Source organism: Pneumocystis jirovecii (assembly GCF_001477535.1).
Source record: "Pneumocystis jirovecii RU7 chromosome Unknown supercont1.3, whole genome shotgun sequence".
NCBI classification, from domain to species: Eukaryota; Fungi; Ascomycota; class Pneumocystomycetes; order Pneumocystales; family Pneumocystaceae; genus Pneumocystis; species Pneumocystis jirovecii.
Window position 1 is genome coordinate 435,534 of NW_017264777.1, and position 18,973 is coordinate 454,506.

The 18,973-nt window shown below is 24.6% G+C and overlaps 11 protein-coding genes across 11 annotated transcripts; 7 read left to right on the forward strand and 4 right to left on the reverse strand.

Moving 5' to 3' along the window:
• Positions 1–109: 109 nt before the first annotated feature.
• T551_00821 (uncharacterized protein) lies at positions 110–1,843 on the forward strand (the record flags this gene model as incomplete). Its single annotated transcript, XM_018373085.1, has 8 exons — positions 110–246; positions 300–397; positions 445–656; positions 699–1,044; positions 1,087–1,229; positions 1,277–1,445; positions 1,491–1,613; positions 1,656–1,843. The coding sequence occupies 8 exons, from the start codon at positions 110–112 to the stop codon at positions 1,841–1,843; spliced, it is 1,416 nt and encodes a 471-aa protein (XP_018230831.1).
• A 123-nt stretch (positions 1,844–1,966) lies between these two features.
• T551_00822 (6,7-dimethyl-8-ribityllumazine synthase) lies at positions 1,967–2,762 on the forward strand (the record flags this gene model as incomplete). The annotated part of the gene is made up of 5 exons (XM_018373086.1): positions 1,967–2,002; positions 2,057–2,192; positions 2,238–2,268; positions 2,317–2,648; positions 2,692–2,762. The coding sequence occupies 5 exons, from the start codon at positions 1,967–1,969 to the stop codon at positions 2,760–2,762; spliced, it is 606 nt and encodes a 201-aa protein (XP_018230832.1).
• Positions 2,763–3,094: 332 nt separating this feature from the next.
• On the reverse strand, positions 3,095–4,016 carry T551_00823 (proteasome core particle subunit beta 7; the record flags this gene model as incomplete). Its single annotated transcript, XM_018373087.1, has 4 exons — positions 3,095–3,199; positions 3,244–3,637; positions 3,683–3,809; positions 3,857–4,016. The coding sequence occupies 4 exons, from the start codon at positions 4,014–4,016 to the stop codon at positions 3,095–3,097; spliced, it is 786 nt and encodes a 261-aa protein (XP_018230833.1).
• A 240-nt stretch (positions 4,017–4,256) lies between these two features.
• Positions 4,257–5,606, reverse strand: T551_00824 (ubiquitin-protein ligase PSH1; the record flags this gene model as incomplete). Its single annotated transcript, XM_018373088.1, has 5 exons — positions 4,257–4,891; positions 4,942–5,044; positions 5,089–5,307; positions 5,352–5,435; positions 5,487–5,606. 5 exons carry the CDS (start codon positions 5,604–5,606, stop codon positions 4,257–4,259), a joined length of 1,161 nt encoding a protein of 386 aa, XP_018230834.1.
• Positions 5,607–5,757: 151 nt separating this feature from the next.
• T551_00825 (uncharacterized protein) lies at positions 5,758–6,161 on the forward strand (the record flags this gene model as incomplete). The annotated part of the gene is made up of 4 exons (XM_018373089.1): positions 5,758–5,769; positions 5,873–5,933; positions 5,978–6,089; positions 6,134–6,161. The coding sequence occupies 4 exons, from the start codon at positions 5,758–5,760 to the stop codon at positions 6,159–6,161; spliced, it is 213 nt and encodes a 70-aa protein (XP_018230835.1).
• Positions 6,162–7,807: 1,646 nt separating this feature from the next.
• T551_00826 (uncharacterized protein) lies at positions 7,808–8,650 on the forward strand. Its single transcript, XM_018373090.1, has 3 exons — positions 7,808–8,205; positions 8,254–8,500; positions 8,544–8,650. The coding sequence occupies exons 1-3, from the start codon at positions 7,862–7,864 to the stop codon at positions 8,580–8,582; spliced, it is 630 nt and encodes a 209-aa protein (XP_018230836.1). The 5' UTR covers positions 7,808–7,861; the 3' UTR covers positions 8,583–8,650.
• Positions 8,651–10,124: 1,474 nt separating this feature from the next.
• T551_00827 (uncharacterized protein) lies at positions 10,125–10,400 on the reverse strand (the record flags this gene model as incomplete). The annotated part of the gene is made up of 2 exons (XM_018373091.1): positions 10,125–10,192; positions 10,247–10,400. 2 exons carry the CDS (start codon positions 10,398–10,400, stop codon positions 10,125–10,127), a joined length of 222 nt encoding a protein of 73 aa, XP_018230837.1.
• Positions 10,401–10,497: 97 nt separating this feature from the next.
• On the forward strand, positions 10,498–10,935 carry T551_00828 (uncharacterized protein; the record flags this gene model as incomplete). The annotated part of the gene is made up of 3 exons (XM_018373092.1): positions 10,498–10,638; positions 10,690–10,816; positions 10,871–10,935. 3 exons carry the CDS (start codon positions 10,498–10,500, stop codon positions 10,933–10,935), a joined length of 333 nt encoding a protein of 110 aa, XP_018230838.1.
• A 382-nt stretch (positions 10,936–11,317) lies between these two features.
• T551_00829 (AAA family ATPase CDC6) lies at positions 11,318–13,091 on the forward strand (the record flags this gene model as incomplete). Its single annotated transcript, XM_018373093.1, has 6 exons — positions 11,318–11,366; positions 11,415–11,555; positions 11,603–12,065; positions 12,107–12,273; positions 12,316–12,815; positions 12,852–13,091. 6 exons carry the CDS (start codon positions 11,318–11,320, stop codon positions 13,089–13,091), a joined length of 1,560 nt encoding a protein of 519 aa, XP_018230839.1.
• Positions 13,092–13,554: 463 nt separating this feature from the next.
• T551_00830 (uncharacterized protein) lies at positions 13,555–15,136 on the reverse strand (the record flags this gene model as incomplete). Its single annotated transcript, XM_018373094.1, has 6 exons — positions 13,555–14,043; positions 14,088–14,164; positions 14,214–14,364; positions 14,407–14,642; positions 14,685–14,747; positions 14,794–15,136. The coding sequence occupies 6 exons, from the start codon at positions 15,134–15,136 to the stop codon at positions 13,555–13,557; spliced, it is 1,359 nt and encodes a 452-aa protein (XP_018230840.1).
• Positions 15,137–17,489: 2,353 nt separating this feature from the next.
• Positions 17,490–18,939, forward strand: T551_00831 (uncharacterized protein; the record flags this gene model as incomplete). Its single annotated transcript, XM_018373095.1, has 6 exons — positions 17,490–17,577; positions 17,634–17,649; positions 17,699–18,022; positions 18,066–18,187; positions 18,235–18,528; positions 18,572–18,939. 6 exons carry the CDS (start codon positions 17,490–17,492, stop codon positions 18,937–18,939), a joined length of 1,212 nt encoding a protein of 403 aa, XP_018230841.1.
• Between the last annotated feature and the right edge of the window lie 34 nt (positions 18,940–18,973).

Consider the following 18,973-nt stretch of genomic DNA (forward strand, 5'->3'; position numbering starts at 1 on the left):
CGGTACTTAACCTTTAAATCAGCATAACTACCGACTTCTATAATCAAATAATTTTAAATATAATTTTTTAAGATATTTTTATTTATAAAAATATAAATAAGACAAAATTATGTCGAGCCATGTTGTTATTTTATCAAATGCACGAAGATATACAATTAAAACAAATCCCACACAGCTTATTAATGACCTTCTTCTTGAAGGCTGTAAAAAAGCAGGACAATTAGATCCACAAGAGTATACTTTAAAGTAAAAACATTCTATAAGTCTTTTTCTTGTCCTAAGATCACTATTTTCAAAAGATATGGTTCCTCTGTTCTTGATCTATCTTTACCAATTCGACTTGCTCGACTTCCGGCAGGTGCTAAATTAATGTTAATAAAACGAGAATGCGGAAAAAGTATAAGTGACTTTATAAATCTGAATGTGTATATAATATGTATTCAGATGACATTAAAGTTGCTCTTCAAATAACTAATTTGGCTAAACGACTAACATCATCTTTTTCTTCTCAAACCACTCTTTGGGATATTCTTTGCCAATTTGAAGAAATGGAAAATCCACCAATCAATATAACAAAGCGTTCGTTTGAAGTCATGTCTGATAACCGACTAGATCGCTATTATGAAACTCCAGTTGTTCGTGTTATAAATAAAGAGGTTAAATATTTTATGTACTACTAAAAATATTAAAAAAAATAGTTTAGTGAGCCAAATGTCTTAAAAAACATAACCTTGTCTTCCCAAGGTATTATTGAAGGAAATGTAGTAATTCAAGTCAAATTTGTAAAGACGCAAATATACTTTGATCAAATGATAAAATTATTACCAAAAAAAGAAGAAATAGTTGAAGAGAATAAAAAAATCCTAGAGAAGTTACCTATATTTGAAAAGCATACAGAACAAATAAAATACAAAGAATCACTCGAAATACAGCCTCAAACATCAAAAAATATCCCATTTGAGCAGACAAATAACCAACTAATTTCTGAACGTAAAATGCTAATTTTATCAGCGCCAATCTCTTCAAGTCTTTATATTTCTAAAGGTTTTTTTTGAAATGTATATTTTACTCTATTAAAATATTTAGTCAATACAAATGAAGAAGATTACGAAATAACACATGAAACTGCAATATCTTATCAAAATATGCTTTCTGCTAAAGCTAAGGGATACCGAAATCAACTGCTAAATGTTCAGAAAAAATTAGAACAAGAAAATATCCTTAAAAAAGTAAATCATATTATATTATACAATGTATGATTTACTAAAAATATTAGTATGAAGTCAAGTTCAAACTTCCAGATGGAATGCAGGTTATAGGCACTTTTCATGGAAATGAAAATGGTACGTCTTTCAGAAAAATACCAACACTAACATTCCAAGTTCAAGCTTTATATGATTTCATAAAGCATCTTATGCATTATTCAGAAGAGCCATTTTGTTTATGTAGTTTTATCCAAAAATAATATTTTATAACTTATGGGAATATAGATATTACACCTCCTCCCAAATATCTATTAAACATGAAAGTAACGTTAGCCTCTGACCCTAATTTTTCAATCAAGACTACTGTTATTTTCAAATGGGAAAAGACTGCACAGCCATATGTCAAAAGTATACTTGACTATATTCTCTATTTATACTAATAAAATATAGCACACAACATTCTTAAAAATGTATATTTAGACATGCAAAAAGATATATCTACAGTAATTGAATATCAAGAAGATAAAGAGGACAAAGAAGAAGACATTCTATCAACACTTTCAACATTTCAGCCTTCTCCATCTCAACATAAATCCAACTCCAAGAAAATACCAAAATGGCTAAAGCTTTCAAAATAGAATAATATTTTTATTTATTAATACTTCTATAGCCAATTTCGTATCATCCTATGTACCTTTTTTTATTTAATAATATATATATTATTTATTTATTTCATATTAATAGTTTCTAAAAAACAAATCATGAAAGGACCCGTGTTTCTTAAAAATGAAATAGAAGTAAAAAACAAATGTAAATAGTTTTTGTTGAATTATTTTTGATATTTAACTTAGGGTTCTTCACTAAGAATTGCTATTGTTCATGCTCGTTGGAACCTATTTGCTGTTCAACCTTTAGTAGATGGTGCAAAAAAAACACTAATCCATTATGGAGTAAAACCAGAAAATATATACATTGAGTCTGTACAAGGTTAAACATTTATTTTTGTATAAACAATATTATATTTTTAATTAGGAAGCTGGGAATTACCTTTTTCTATTTATAAGTATTTTTCATTATTTTACTAAAAAATAAACTAAATAAAATCAACAAGAATAATTGAAGCATCAAGAATACAGGAATATAAGATCTCGAAGTCATTAGAAATGGACAAAAATTTAAAAACATCATCTACATCATCAGAACAAATTAATATAGAACCATCAGTACCAATAAAAAAAGAATTTGACTCAGTAATTGCAATAGGAGTACTTATCAAGGGTGAAACAATGCATTTTGAATATATTTCGGATAGCGTTTCTCATGGACTTATGAAGGTTCAACTCGATACAGGCGTTCCTATTGTTTTTGGTGTTTTAACAGTTCTTAATAAAGAACAAGCACTTATACGTGCAGGAGTGTCTAACGAATCATCAAGAAATCACGGTAATTAAGTTAGTTTATCTATTTTTCTAAAAAAAAAATTCAGGTGAAGATTGGGGATATGCAGCAATAGAACTTGGAATAAAAAAAAAAAAATGGAAATCTGGAGAACTATAACGGATATCCACTTCCCGCTCTACAATAAAATCCTGTTTATTTGTTTTATACTTTGTATTTTTAAAAAAAAAAAATCAAAAAAAAAATCAAAAACCAATCTATTCATATATTTATCTTCAATACTTACTCCTCTGAACAAAATAACAAGTATTTAAGTAAATTCTGCATAATAGTTTCTACCTGTTTATTATATATAAAGAGCTTATAAAGAGCTCAATAATCCAATAGAAATAGAGAAAAATGCAAAATACTTTATTAGACACATAATTATATAAAAAGTATAAAAAACATATGTATATATATATATATATATATTGAATAATAAAATTCTTTTAAGCACCATATCCCTGAATTTTTTCAGCAAAATTCCATCGAGTATCAACTGTTTGATTTGTATCGAATGTAACTCCTTTTCTAGTAATTGTTGCCACAGAAAACTGAAAATTATAAGAATATAAAAAACTAACATATATAAAAATACCTTATTTAATGAACGTGCATCCCTACAGTAAAGAACCCTCATGCAATCATCAATTACTTTACGAGCGTCTTCTTGAGAAAGCAGGGCATCTCGTCCATCTTCCGTAGCTTTTCTAAGCAATGGAATAGCCATATATGCACCATATCCTGTCGCAACACACGGTGCAGAATAAGTTACGCCAAGAAAATCAGCATATCCCAAAAATATACCGGGCTGTCCGCAAGTTGTTCCAGGTATACATACAGAAACTCCTTCAGGATCCAAACCACCAATAACACAACTGTTCAAAAGAGGATCCATTTTTGTTCTTCTTCCATAAAAAACTTGACTTAAATATTCATAAATATGTGATGCACAAAGAATATGACCATCTTCATAATTTTTTTCTTTAATCCTAATATTTAATTAAAAAATAATATCCATAAAAAAAAGTACACACATAAACGACTCCAAAAGACGTTTCAAATACTGAAAATCAGATATTTCTCCTGAAACACCAACTACAGTCGTTCCAACAAAAAAAAGCCTTTCAAGATCATCAAACCTTGCCAAAGAACCATAACTCGCTAAAAAGCAGTCAAACACGTATACATGTATAATAGTATCCACTTACCAAGATTATCAGCAGCTAACATCACTCCATCTTTAAATTTAAGCCCAAGAACACTTGTTCCTGTTAATATTGGTTTTAAAGTATGATTAACATTATTTTGTTCATTCAAAAAACATGAAGATTGTTTATTATATTTTATAGACAAATCAATATTTTTCATTGCTTCTAATAAAAAACTAAATAAAATTTTATTATTTTAAATAAAATTTTAAACTCTTAAAATTAAAAATTAAATCGAAAAACCATAAGATAATTTTATACAAACGAATATTATAAGATGAAACATAATTAATATATTATTAAAAATTATTAAAAATGAAATAGGATACGTTTTTTCTATGAAATACTTTTTTAAAATAAAAATTAATCATTAAACATAAAACCAATCATATATTTGATTTTACTCACTGTGATCCGAATTACCATTACTCGATGGGATATTAATCATTCTACGATGTTTCCTCAACTTATTAGATGATTTCTTAACTGGCTGATCAATTTGTAGGGGCATTATCACATGATTATCACTTAAATCCGAACTTACATTATCATCTGAATTTACTGGACCTGATCCCTGAAATTTTCGAGAAGAATTTGAAAGAAGATGTATAACATGTCGTTTACTATCTTTTTCTACAGAAGATGAAGAAATTAGAACCGGCCCAGAGTCAAATAAAGTTGAAATATTTCCTTGAGTATTTATACTTTCATCAGATTGAATCGAAATAGGCAAATCTTTAAACCGCTGCATACGCAATGCAGTACTGTTTAGACGCCTTCTATTTCTTTTTAAACGTTGTTTTTGTTCCTGAACAAAAGAATCTTGATCCGTCCCATCAAATTCATCATCGCCTAGTATATCAGAATAAGATGCTGAAAAAGTCTGTTGTGATGCATTTTTTGAACAACTATTCCCACTAGCGGACATATAACGCTCAATCTCGTCAGTTGGCCTATCGTCAATAAAAGGATCATCATAATCATAATCATCTTGTTCAGAAGAAATACTATCATGATCTAAAGAATCAGGATGGCCTAAAAAATATCAGAAACCAGGAAGTATGTAAGAAAAATATATCATATACCGTGAGACTCTAAAACCGCATGTCTATCCGAAAAATCATCAAGAGAACCAAAATTTTCATCTGAAAACTGAAACCCACAATGTGTACATGCAGGTCCTTCTATCTATACACTAAGAAAAATAATGATAAATTTATTCGTTAAAAAACCTCCCAATAACATTGTATGCACCGCATAACACCATCTTCACGATCACGTAAAACACCTGCAAACCCAGATGTTTCTGAAAAAAGATCATAAAAAAGACTTTCTTTGTTATTTTCCATTCTCTGACGCTGTTCTTGCTGGTGTATTCTTGCAGCATACCCCTCTCCATCAGGATCCTGAGCCTCCATTCGACGAACAAATACTTCTACCATCTCTTGAACCTTTAGAAACCTTTAGCAATAAAAAAACATCTAACATTCCATACAAAATAGGCAAGAGCTGGACGCTGACAGATAGACTGCCTACAAGTAGGACATGTACGTTTATGAAGCAGCCAATCAAGAATACACTATATTCACTATCAATCATAGTTTTCTGCACATAAAAAATGATAACAGACACCATAACAAAAAACATGTCCACAAAAAAGCATAAACGGTGAAGCAAACAACTCTGCACATATCTCACAGGTTAAACTCCGTTTCAACATCGCCATATCAGGCTCCATAGTCGTAGTCATCTATTAATCGTTATTTAATTGTATTTCTCATGAAAAAAAGCCTTATAATACATTTGCAATAGACCAATTGGGCTACCTGAAAACAGGCCTCCCAAATACGGCGCTTAAAGCGCCTACAACAATTCTTTTTTTTTGTGAATAGAAGATATCAATGACGGATAAGGTCAGTCAAAAAACGGTCATCGATCAATTCGATACCTGCAGTTAATTTTAAAAAAATGGTAAAAACATCTAAAAAAAGAAAAACTAGTAACTTGTCTTTATAGCCAAAGCAAATTCAAGATATTAAGCTTTTTCTTGAAATTGCAAGAAGAAAGGATGCAAAGTGTATGCTTTTTTTTTTTTTTAAGCTTTTTTTTAACATTAGCAAGCAACCCGTATTGTTAAAACGAGAGCTCAAGTTAAATTTAAAGTCAGATGCAGCAGATATGTTTATACACTTGTAGTAAACGATCATGAAAAAGCAGAAAAGCTGAAGCAAAGGTAACTGCCTTTTAATAGAGAACAGCTGTCTGATTATTGATTAGTTTGCCACCTAATCTTCCTATTGTTTAAGATATAGAAATGAGACTATATAATTAATTCTAAAATAATTATAAATAAGACAATTAATTTTTAACCTCTGTGCTTTTTTTCCATAATATTATATATTACTTATTACCTTATATATAGAAATTCATGAACTATATACGTTTATAACCTTTATATGTAACCCAAATCATGCATTATTTTAATTCATAAATAATTTATGTTAATTATTGCTTATTTTGTATTTATGTGTTGATTATTTCTATTTCAGAAATAACATTTTTAATTTTAAAAAAGTAAAATATTATCAGCATTCCTTAGACTTTTAAGCAAAAAATAAATATTCTGAAAAATATATTTAAATATACCTAAAATCTCTTTCTAATATTTATAAAATAAAAAATAAACTCTAAAAAATATAATTCTAAGAATTATAAAATAAATTATTTATAACATGTTTTTTTTTGCTCATTATATATTATGTTAAAAAAATATGAAATTTACTTAGAATAAATCAATATGTCAAATACTTATAAGTTAAGAAATTTTAAATTGCTTAACTATTCTAAGATTGAAAAAAATATGAATCTTCGAAATAAAATATTATAAAAAAACTCTAATAACTATAACTTGTCTTTAAATATTTTTTATGCTAAGTTTTCTAATCATATTTGTAATTAATAGAAATATACACATAATAATATTTTTTATAATATAATTTAAGAATATAAAAAAATATTTATTAGATCAAAAAATTCCGAGTTATTCAAAAATCATTAATAATATAAATTAAAACTACAATACATTCTTAACTTAGAAAACTGCAAAATACTTAAATACAATTTTATTATATAACTTTGAATTATTAAAATAATATAATATTTAAATATATCATCTTAATAACTTAGAATATTTAATAATACATTCATTAATATATTATATTAAACTTTTAATTATCAATTATTCTCTATAAAACTTTATAATAGTCAACTGTCACTATAAAAATATAAATTAAAAACCCTTTAAATATCTAATAAACTGTTTAAAATAAAACAATACAAAAATACAAAAGACAATTAAAGTAATCATTAAAAATATATATATAATATTCATATATAAAAATATTAAATACAATTTCAAAAATATTTCAAATATATTGTTTTTAGAGAAATTAATTATCCATATAAAAACAAAAACATTCAAATAGATATAGATTTCTCAACTCCAACAAATTAAATATAATAAAATTAAAAATGTAAAAATAAAAACAAAAAAAGTCAATAATTATAATCCTAAAACATTTATATCTTATTTTTTTCTATTATTTTATCTTTTTCTTTTCAAATATATATTTCAAACTATTTCTAATCAATTTCCAACATTTCTAAAAGCTTTTTAGCCATTTTTAAAAATATATTTTTTTAATTTTTTAAAAACAATTAATATATTTAAATAACCATTTATATTTATTAAACAAGATTTATCCACTAATTTCTTAATTGTCCTGAAACAGTTTTTACGGGAAACTTTGATATTTATTAAGCGTTCAATAAATTACTTTAGAAATTTAACACTTAAACTTTCAGTTTAAAATTTAAAATTGAACTTTTTTAAAAAAAAAACTACTAAAATAAAGTATTAAATCATATTTTTTACAAATTCTTATTTCTTTAAAGATTTTTTTCTCATTTTTATTTTGATTTTAAACATAAAACGAATCTTAAACAATGGAAAAAACAGAATCATTATTGCAAACAAACAAATATTCTTCAGAAGATAACATGTCTTGGAAAAGCTTTGAAACATGTTTAGCTATTGTACAAGAAGCTCGGCAACAATGTTATCAACTCCTAAATTCTTCTTCTGTTGATCCTATGGCAAAAAGATACTTAATGGTATTAATGAGGCGACTTCGTGCAGCAAATAGAGTAGCATATCTTGAAGCTCGTTCAGCAAAACAAGAAACTCTACGCCAACGGCAAATTATTGACCAACAATACTTTCAACTTCAAAATCTTTATTATGAACAACAACATCTTCTAGCTGCAATTAAAGCATGTGAAGCTTTTCCGTAAAACACATTTTAAGGAGTATTACATTTGTACTTAAAAGTTTTTAGTACATCTTTGGATTCGCTTTCTTTAATTCCTGAAAAAGACTTTCTTACACTTCATCCAGATCTCAATAGTGCAATGGATCCTCATACACTTATGCTTGCTCGACTTTCTTATGAAAAGCAAGAAAGAGAACGTCTTGAAAAGGTTCGGCGTGATCTTCTTAAACAAAAAGCTGAATTAATTTCTCAAAACAAAATCCATAAAGAAGAACTCGAAGCATTAGATTCTCAATTAAAAAATTTTATACGTGTATGTGCCTTTTTTTATATTAAAAACCTTATTTATTTTTAAGAGCGCTGAACCATTACGAGAGTTTTTACAAAAATATTAAAATTACTTTATAAAGACATATTGACATTTTTATAATGAAGTAATATAAATAAAAATTTATAGAAAATACAGTCCAAAAAGTCTATACAATAACAATAGTATATATATATATATATAATATATTTGTTTTCTTTATTTATTCCTAAGATATACTAATAACGTCTTTAGAGTATTATCTTCAAAACTATATTTTATAAGTCAAATAATTACAAAAGGATATAAAAAAAGTTACACAGAATTAAATTTCTATAATTCGCATATTTCACCTTTTCAAATGAAGTGTATAAACTTTTGTGAAAATACTTCATATCAATAAAAAAGTAATTATTTATAGGATAAACAACGCATCAATATAGTAACTAATTTCAAAAAAAAAAGATAATTTCAAAAAAAATGATTTAAAATTTTTTTTAAAAAAAAATAATACTAAAATTAGTATATTAGTATGTATATTGCAACATAACGAAATATAACTGAATATTAAAACATTTTTTAAAGGATTTTCTTATCTACTAAATATTTATGAAAATTAAAAAAAATTAAAAGATAAAAAAACCATAATTTTAAAAATTATACTATTTAACATTTTTTTTTAAAAAACACTAATACATTATTAACGTTAATATTCTAATTATTAATATTGATTAATTTATACAGGTAATGTTCTAAAATTTTTAAATAAAAATGTAACTATTTAAAGAAAACTTTTTACTTTTTATTGATAGCTTAAAATATAATGTTAATATGAATACATGTAACTTTTAAAATTAAAATAAAGAATACTATACACTCTGAAGATTAAAACAGAAAACAATGCTTAGTTTATAAAAAAAAGTAAAAACATTAAATAATACTTATAAAACCAAAAATCTGTTAAGAGAATTATATGAATTATATATTATAAAGTATATATTTTGAGAAACAGTGTATTTAATTAATTTGTTTTTAATGAATTCAAAACATTTAAATACAAATTAATGTAGCGCTAAAAGCAGTTTAAACTATTCTATTGTACTAGAAATATTAAATTATTTTAATGATCAATATAAAATAATACAATTGCAAGTTATTTTTTGTTTAGAATTCAAAAATATTTCAAAAATATAAACAAAAAAAATATTTATTCACTATTAAATATAGAATACACAGATGTCATTTAAAATAAAAAATGATTTTTTATTATTCTAAAACATCCTTAAAAATTATAAAAAAATAAAAAACCATATAGGATTTATATATTATATTTTTTGGCAATACTATTTAAATTTTATTAAAACATTTCTATACATTCCTTAATGATTTATAAATATTTGCATAGTCAAAGTAGAAAACAATAAAACATAGTACACAAATTATATTTTTTGTTTTTTCCTCATAAACAACAGTGATACTAACAATTTTAAATAATTTTTAACCATCGTTCACCATATAATAAAAGACAAAACAAACATAAGAAACAAAAACAAGTGCATATATACATGCATTTTAAATTAACACTACAAAAAGAAACATACATGGCCTTTTCACCATCTTTCCAAAACTTCTATCTTAACAGTAACATATATAACGTTTCTAACATTGCACCTCCAACAGCAAGAAAAATTAACAGATCTGTTAACACACATTAGTGGGCATATATACAAAAACACAGAGTCAAGTGCTTACACGCCCAATAAATTGATATTCCTAATTTTTTTTTTTCAGACACTGGCTTCTCTATTTTTGATTTTCCACGCTTAGCAGCCTCTCTCATTGCATACATCTCATTTGCATGGCGCTGTTTTGGTGTCTGGGGCTGAAAGAAGTTATATAAATTCATTTAAATGCATTAATCTCACCATTTTTTTGTCAAATTTATCTCCGAGTTTTTGAAATTGTCGTTCGATTTTCAACAAAAAAAGAAAATACGTTTTCAAATGTATTTAAGTTATAAATTTAGAAGTTTCGGCATATTTAAGAAGCAAGCAAGAATTCATCAACGTTTCTTTGCATCCAAACAGAATAATACAGTGTCTTTAAAAGATAAGCCGGACCTAACGATGAAAATATCACCACATGTATATTGAATTTAAAAATTTGGGCATTTAAAAATCTGATATAAATCTTAGATAATGTTTTGGAAAATGTATGGCCGGCCTTTTGGGCGGGTTTTTCTTATAGCATCAATTACATATTTTGGACTTCATTTTTTATGGTGGCATTTATATGTGGAAGAAAAAAGAGCACAAAAACAAGGTACATGTGATAAAATCTTACATGATTTAATGTCCTATATTTACAAGGCTTTAGCCCATCTTTCTCAACTCGAAAAAATGCTTCTTGAAATTACATCAAGCCCTCAATCAACATCGTAAATTAAAAAAAAAAAAACAAGAGTTTATATTATTTAGTAAAAGATAATACATTCCTCCTTTAAATACTAAATACTTAATAGGAAAAATTTCAGTTTTTTTTAAAACATCATTAAAACACAATAAATATTTATATCAAAAAAAATATACAAAGAATTTATTTTATTGATATACAAAATGAAAAAGAGTTAACTTAAATAAAATTTGGTGTCTATTTTTTTTATTAAAAAGGAAAAAACAATATAATACAATCAACAAATATATAGAATCACGTTTCAGGCACGTGCACGACACGAATAAGCGCGTACGTACGCGATGGCGGGGTAGCTTTTCTTAACATTTGATAAAATATTTAATTGTTGATTAGATTGAAATATATGATCAAATGAGTCTAGACTTAAAGAAACGTATGCGAATAAACAGCTCAGAAAACGGTATGTTTTTTTTTTTAAGAATCTACAGTAAAATAACTAATGATCAAGTATTCATGAATATACAAGCAAAACGTGTAAAAAATAACCAAGGATATACGTTTAACCAAAATGATCTAGATTCAGAAGACGAATTAACAGTGCTTTCTCCAAAAACACCCACACGTTATAGAAAAATAAATTCTCAAACAGGTATTTTTCGTGATCATTGCAATAAAAACCACTGTTCATAAATCAAGGTCTTATTTATATGCAGAAAATTAAATGTCCTTTAACACCATGTCATTTAAAGACAGCTTATAGGACACCTGTTTCAAAAAGAACATCTACTCCTATAACACAGACACCTTATTCCAAAGGAAAAGCACTTTTTTCTCGAGGAACAATACCAGTTCCACTTACAGGACGATCTTCAGAAAGAACATTTATTACAAAGTTTATCGAATGTCATATGAAACAAAAACAAGGAGGAAGTCTTTATGTTTGTGGCCCTCCTGGTACGGGTAAAACTGTGATTATTACAGATATTGTGGAACAACAATTTACTGGGAAAAATATTACATCAGCAAGCATTAACTGCATAGCACAGGATCCGAAAAATATTTATTCAGAAGTGTATAGAAAATTATTTAAAAAAGTAGAGATTTCAGAAAAAAAAGCATTTGAACAATTAAAAAAACTTATTTTCAAAAATAATATGTAGTAAGTTTTTCAAATGAAAAAAAAATATGTTAATTATATAGTCTTTTATTATTGGATGAAATCGATTCTTTAGTTGTAAAGGATCAAGAAATTTTGTATCAACTATTTGAATGGTCTATTATAAAAGATTCACAATTAATTATCATTGGAATTTCAAATACACTGGATTTAACAGATCGCTTTTTACCAAGACTTAAGGCAAAAAATGGTAGTTAAATGTAAACACAGAATTTTAACTAACTAAAATTAGCTGTACCTGAAGTTTTTGTATTTAAGCCATATACTCCGCAAGAAATTTCAGATATAGTCAAAAGTCGTTTACGTTTGCTTTCTGAAAATACATCTGAAGATTTTATACCCCTCATTCATCCAACAGCATTAGAGTTATGTTCAAGAAAAATTTCATCTTCTAGCGGAGACATTCGGAAAGCATTTGATTTAATTAGAAAGGCAATTGAGCTTTTGGAAGCGGAACTATATATTGACAGTAAAAAGCCGTTGTCTGAAGTTTCTCCAAATAAATTGATGTCTCCTGATACAAATAAATATCCAGCTTTTAGTGAAGAAAATCTGGAAAATTTGCCAAAAATAACTACTGAACATATACTTCGCGTTTCAAGTTTAATACATGGTGGTTCTATAATTACACGGCTTAAAAATTTTACTCTTCAACAAAAAGCTATTCTATGTGCATTATCTGTATGTGAGAAAGAGAATCCGAATCATATATTAATTGGAAAAGTATCTCCAGTTATTTTAAATTTAATCTTTTAATATTTATAATAGTTATTTGATACTTATATGTATTTATGCCGTCGAGATAAACTTCTTCATCCTTTAAGTTCTGTAGAGTTTTCAGACGTCGTTGGGACTCTTGAAGCATCTATGACTGTTAATATTACTAACACAATTATTTCTTCAAAAGCAAACGATATAATGAATAAAAAAATCAAGCTAATAGTGCCAAAAATGGACATTCTTACTGCCATTGGTGATATTGATCTTTTAAGACGTTTTTTTCAATAAACATTAAAACAATTTGCATTTAGTATAAAGTTGGGCTGCTCAATGAGTTTATAAGATTCTGATTTAGGTTATTTAATCCAATAATTGTATATGTTTTAATTTAAATTGTGACTTGTAATGTATTATGAGTTTTAAATATATAAATAAATATATTATAAAAGCAAAAGCCTTATACTCTAAATTATCGTCTTAAATATTTTTGGAAAACCTTAAATTTTAATGTTTATTTTTTTAAAAAAATTAATTTTTAAATATAAAACAAATTATAAAATATTGAAAATAACTTTAAATCTATTAAATAATTACATTTTTTAGAAAAAAAAAACATCCAAAAATATTCATCAAGCTTATGATATTTAATATACACGCTTTGTATATTATTTTATTTACATTATCCCTTATAAATTCGTCGTTAAACCTGGTTCAAACATTTAAATAATAAATTTATAATAAATTGCAAAAATTATGCAAATTCAACAGTAATATTGACATTTTTGAGTTTTAAATCATTAAGAGTTTGATTAAGCTCATTAATGAGTTTTACTCGATTAAACATAAGTTCAAACTTTCTAGTATTTAATGGTAATTCTGACTTAATATATTCAAATAACCGAGAAATCTTATCTGATAAATTAAATAATCGAACTTTTTTTGATCCATCTGGGAATCGAAACTGAATATAAGTAGTAGCAAAAGATGCTATAACTGGTTCAGGAGGGGCTATTGCAGGAATGTTTTTGAACAAAGATGGTGAACTTTGAGTATCTTGCAAAATTAGATTCAAAATAATAAAATAAAGAAGATAACCATCATAATTAATATCTATATCATCATCTGGAATTAAAATAACTTCTTTTCCACAAGAAATCTTTTTATCACTATTACTTTTTCTTTCTTTTATTGATTCAATTAATGCAGCATCAACTTGCTCAACCTCTGTCATATCTTCTATCTAATTTATAATTAAAAATAATACTATTAATAAATATTCTATACCCTTCTTATTGTAGATTTTTGAATAACAGGATTCTTAAAATTCGAATCTAAAGAATATTTTTCAAGAAAATCATGTACTATGTATTATTAAAAACTAAAATAAACAAAAAATTGCCTAAAACTTACATTCCATAAGAAAACTATCTGGTTCCATTGCAGAATTACTCAACACTTTCACCCTCTCACCGGTTCTTGGATCAATAATAGCAATGTGAGGATATTCTTTTATAGGATAAAACTGTTGGTACAATATACCATCTGGTGAAACCGCGGTATACTATAACATTTTAAATAAAGTTAAAAAAAAAAAAAATAATACTTGTAAAAAAATAAAATTTCCAAGAACAATATCTTTTACCCTTTGATCTTTCCATAAATCTCTATTTAGTTTTTGACATGAAAAATCCGTATTATCTTGCAAATTTACCATTACCCACAACATATCATCTTTGGCTTGTTCTTGAGCAGTCTCTAAGTCTATATTTTTCATAATATCAAATGGAGGCCTAAAGAGATATGCTAGTCGACTTTTCTTTGAACGCTCTTCAGGTGTTGCTTATTTTTTTGTAAATAGATAAAAAAAATTACAAAACATACCAAAAGAATCGGTATCTTCCCAAAGAGACGAAAAAGATTGATCAAAAACGCTTTTTTTTGCTTCTAAAAAGAAAAAAGTTAATAACTTTTTTAACAAAAAGAAACTTACTATTTGAATAAAATTGTGTATATTTCAATATAGATTCAGACATATTCGATCCTTCGAAATAATTCCGAGCCTCTGAAATAGAACCATTAATATCACTACTTTTCAAATCATTCTGAGACTGAAATAAAGACTTTTCTGTATTTTTTCTAATCCGACCGTGTATAGCATTATCTTCAAAATCATCCGATTTCATAGGCACTTCTAACTTTTCCTCTGCATTTTTCAATTCAAAATACAAAATAATTGCTTGTTCAAGATTCATAGATGACAAATCTAAATAACATTTTGCTTCTTCCAAACTTGCACAAGTAACAGAGCAAAATTGAGAGATTACATCATCCATAATGATATTGTTATCTATTTTTAAGAAATATAAGCTCCTAAAATGCTTTTTTTAATAAAAATAAGATGTTTTAAAACTCAAAATCAATATTATTAAAAATGTTTTTAATATTCACTTTATACACGCTGACGATGGATTTCCTTTGAAAATATATACAATAAAAAACAAAATAAATATGTATTGGATAATTATGGAAATTTATAAATCACTTTGTATTATAAAGAGATAAAAATAATAAATATATATCTTATATTTTTGTTAATATATTTTAAACTACATTTGAATTTTAACAAATTATTTCTCATTAAACAACAAAGAAACTTTATAAGCTTTAAAAGATTTTTTTAATTTTTTTTGCAATTAATATCATTTTATTGCCTAGATCTATCTTCAATTTTCTAATGTTCATATATTTTCCTATTTTTATTTTTCTATTTGATAATTTAAAAACCAAGGATGAAACAAATACATATAAAACCAATTGAATAATATTACAAGTAATCTCATTTGTTTTTATATTATAAAAAAAATATTTTTTATTTTAATAGCTACACATTATTCTTTAATTGCTTTCTTTTAATTTGAAGTTAAAATCAAATAAAAATATTTTATAAAAAACAATAAATACATATTATCATTAAATTGTTTTTAAAAAATTCAATTTCAAAAATATAGATATAATATACATTTTTTTTCTAAAATTTACCTTTTTAAATACAAAATATATCTTTTTTTTAAAAAAATATTAACAATTCTATTATTATACAAAACTAAAATACAAATTACTATTAACCATAATTAATAAAATATCATGAGAAAATAAGTAATAATATTAATAATAAATTTAAACATATATATATATCTTTAATCAGAATGTTAAAACAATTTATTAACCAACATTTATTTAAGTCTTATACTATTATAAATTCATAAATAAACATTTCAAAAATATATAACCAAAAAATATAATTTTAACCAAATTTTATAATTAAATCTCATTTTTATAATAAAAATATTTTCATTCAAAAATCAAACATCCAAAAATAAATACAAATTTTTGAACTCTAAAAAGTTCAAAACACAAAAACCAATTAATATAACATAATATTCAAAATATTTTTCTCAATCTTATTTATCCATAAACAAACATTATCACAAGTTTATATATACATTGTTGATAAATTCTAATATTTTTCTTATTTTTATCAAAAATAAAATCAAAAAAGAAAATTAGCCACAAACATAATAAATTATAAATAAATTATTATATATATATATATGTATATGACTAAACCATATACTATAAAAATATCGAATATTTTTAATTTGTAAAAAAATATCTTATTTTGAAATAAATAATAACCTAGAATATTTTTAAAGGAAACAATTAAGTTATATAATTACATTTTAGTTTTAGAAAAAAATAAACATACTCAAAAATTATAAAATAAATATTATAAGTTATTTATAATTCCATTAATTTTGAATTTTTAACAAAAAAACTATTTAAAACTTTTCTATATAAAAATAAAAAATCCAATACCATATTATTTCTAACAATCAGAAATCTAAAAAAATAAAAAAAATTAAAATATACAATAAATCCCTAAGAAATATAATTTACATTATATTTTTAAAATAATCTAATATTATCACAAATTTTATGTTAATACTTTTTTAATTTTTATATTTAAAAAATCAATTATCTTCTGGCTATCTAATACTAAAAAAATATACAAAAATATTTTTTAAACATTAAAAAATAACTCAAATACAAATATCTTTTTAAAAGAACTTTTCCCATTATTTTTTTTATTTTGTCCAAAAAATTAATATAAATAATCATAAAAAAGAAATAAAATTCAATAATATATAATCTTTTCTTATATTAATTGAACAAATGTATTATATTTTATCCTTATTTCTATTATAGAAATTCACCTTAAACAACTAAAATTTATTTTATAAAATACATATAAAAAGTAAAAATAAATAACACATTAGCATAAAAAACTTATTAATCTTTTTATTTAAATTTTATATATTTCCCTTCCTAAAAACATAATTCAATTCATTAATCTAAAAGCGTGCCTAAATACTTTTCTATAAAAAATATTTCTACTAATATAATATATTCTACCGACTATAAATAAAAAAAAATTCCACTAATATATATAGTTGCTATATTTTTTCTAAATTTTTTTAAAAAATACCAAAACAATATTTATTTATTACTATATTTTTCATAAAAACATTTAACACAATGCATTTCAATATCTAAAAATCAAAAAAACATAAAAACATATAAAAACAAAAAAAAAATCTTTATACAAATAAATATGCAAATATAATTATGCAATACGACCAAGAAACGCTCTTTTTTAACCGAAATTTATCATTTAAACACGCTCTTTCTTTTGCAAATAAAGAAAGTAAATACAGTAAAATAACCTTTAAAATAATATATACACTTCTAACATATATTTTTTTACTTCAGATACAAAAAAAGATGGGTTAGTATATTCTTTTATTTTTTAAATCTTAAACATAATTTTAAAATAGTTTTGATTTAACATTGATATCATCAGAAATACTTTCTTCAGATCAAAATCAGTCTTCTTCGCAGGAAAGTACATCAGAATCTTCTGAAAATATATTGGTTTCATCAAAAGTTCTATCACATGCAAAAAATAACAAATCAACAAAAAAAGTTTTAACAGATATTTCAACAAAAACAACCTATAAAAACACAAAAAAAAAAGCAGCTAACAAAACTCATTTAACTCCCTCATCTGAATCTTCATTCTCTTTAAAACGAGATAATAGTCTTACACCACCTCCTCGTTTACCTAAGCAAGTTATTCAAGAAGGACGCCGTATATATATGTATAGATCTACTTATTACAAATATTTGTTAAAAACAAAGTAGGCGTTTAACGCAAAAAACAAAAGTAAACCAAAGGCTCATTAAAAAAATAAACTGTCCCTTAGAAAAAGAAAACGATTTATATCTCTACAATAATACAAATATTGAAACATATAATCAACAAAGTATAAACAAGAGAAAAAAAATCAATACTATAAACTAAAAGTAATAGAATCCTCAAAAGGCTGTAATACATTGACTATTTTCGAGATAACAATAGTCGGAAAACGAAATACGAAAACAGATGCACCCAACTTTTTTCCAGAAACATGGGAAGAGCCAATATTATTCAAAATTTCAGAAAACCAGGCATTTAAAACTATAAAAAATGCATTCTGTTCTCATAAAAAGCTTTCCAAATCTTACTATAATCAAATAGTACTAGTATTTAGAAAAAAAAGAGTATTCGAATCTGCTACACCCAAAGGAATTGGTATGTTAAAATATGACTCTAGAATTGAAATAGGTAAATGTTATCTATTCCTTAAATATTCTTAATGTTAAAATAGAAATTATGTCTAAAGCGGCATATGAACATCTTATAAATGAAATAAAAGAAAAAAAAAAGATAAACAATAGAACTTATAATTTTTTTGATCTTACAGAAAAAACACCGGAATCAACTCCATATATTATTATTGATGAATCACCAATTGAATTAGTATTAAGAAATAAAAACAACGAAAACTTAAAATTATCAGTTGATTCTAACACAACAATATCTAAACTTATTGACATTTTTAAAGCATCTAAAAATATTGATACCAATACTCATATAACACTAGAATTCGAAGGTGAACATCTTAAACCGAACCTATCTATTTCTAATTATGATATTGAAAATGGAGATCTAATCGATGTACAGATAAATAATTAAAATATATTCTATATATTTTATGTATTTATATATT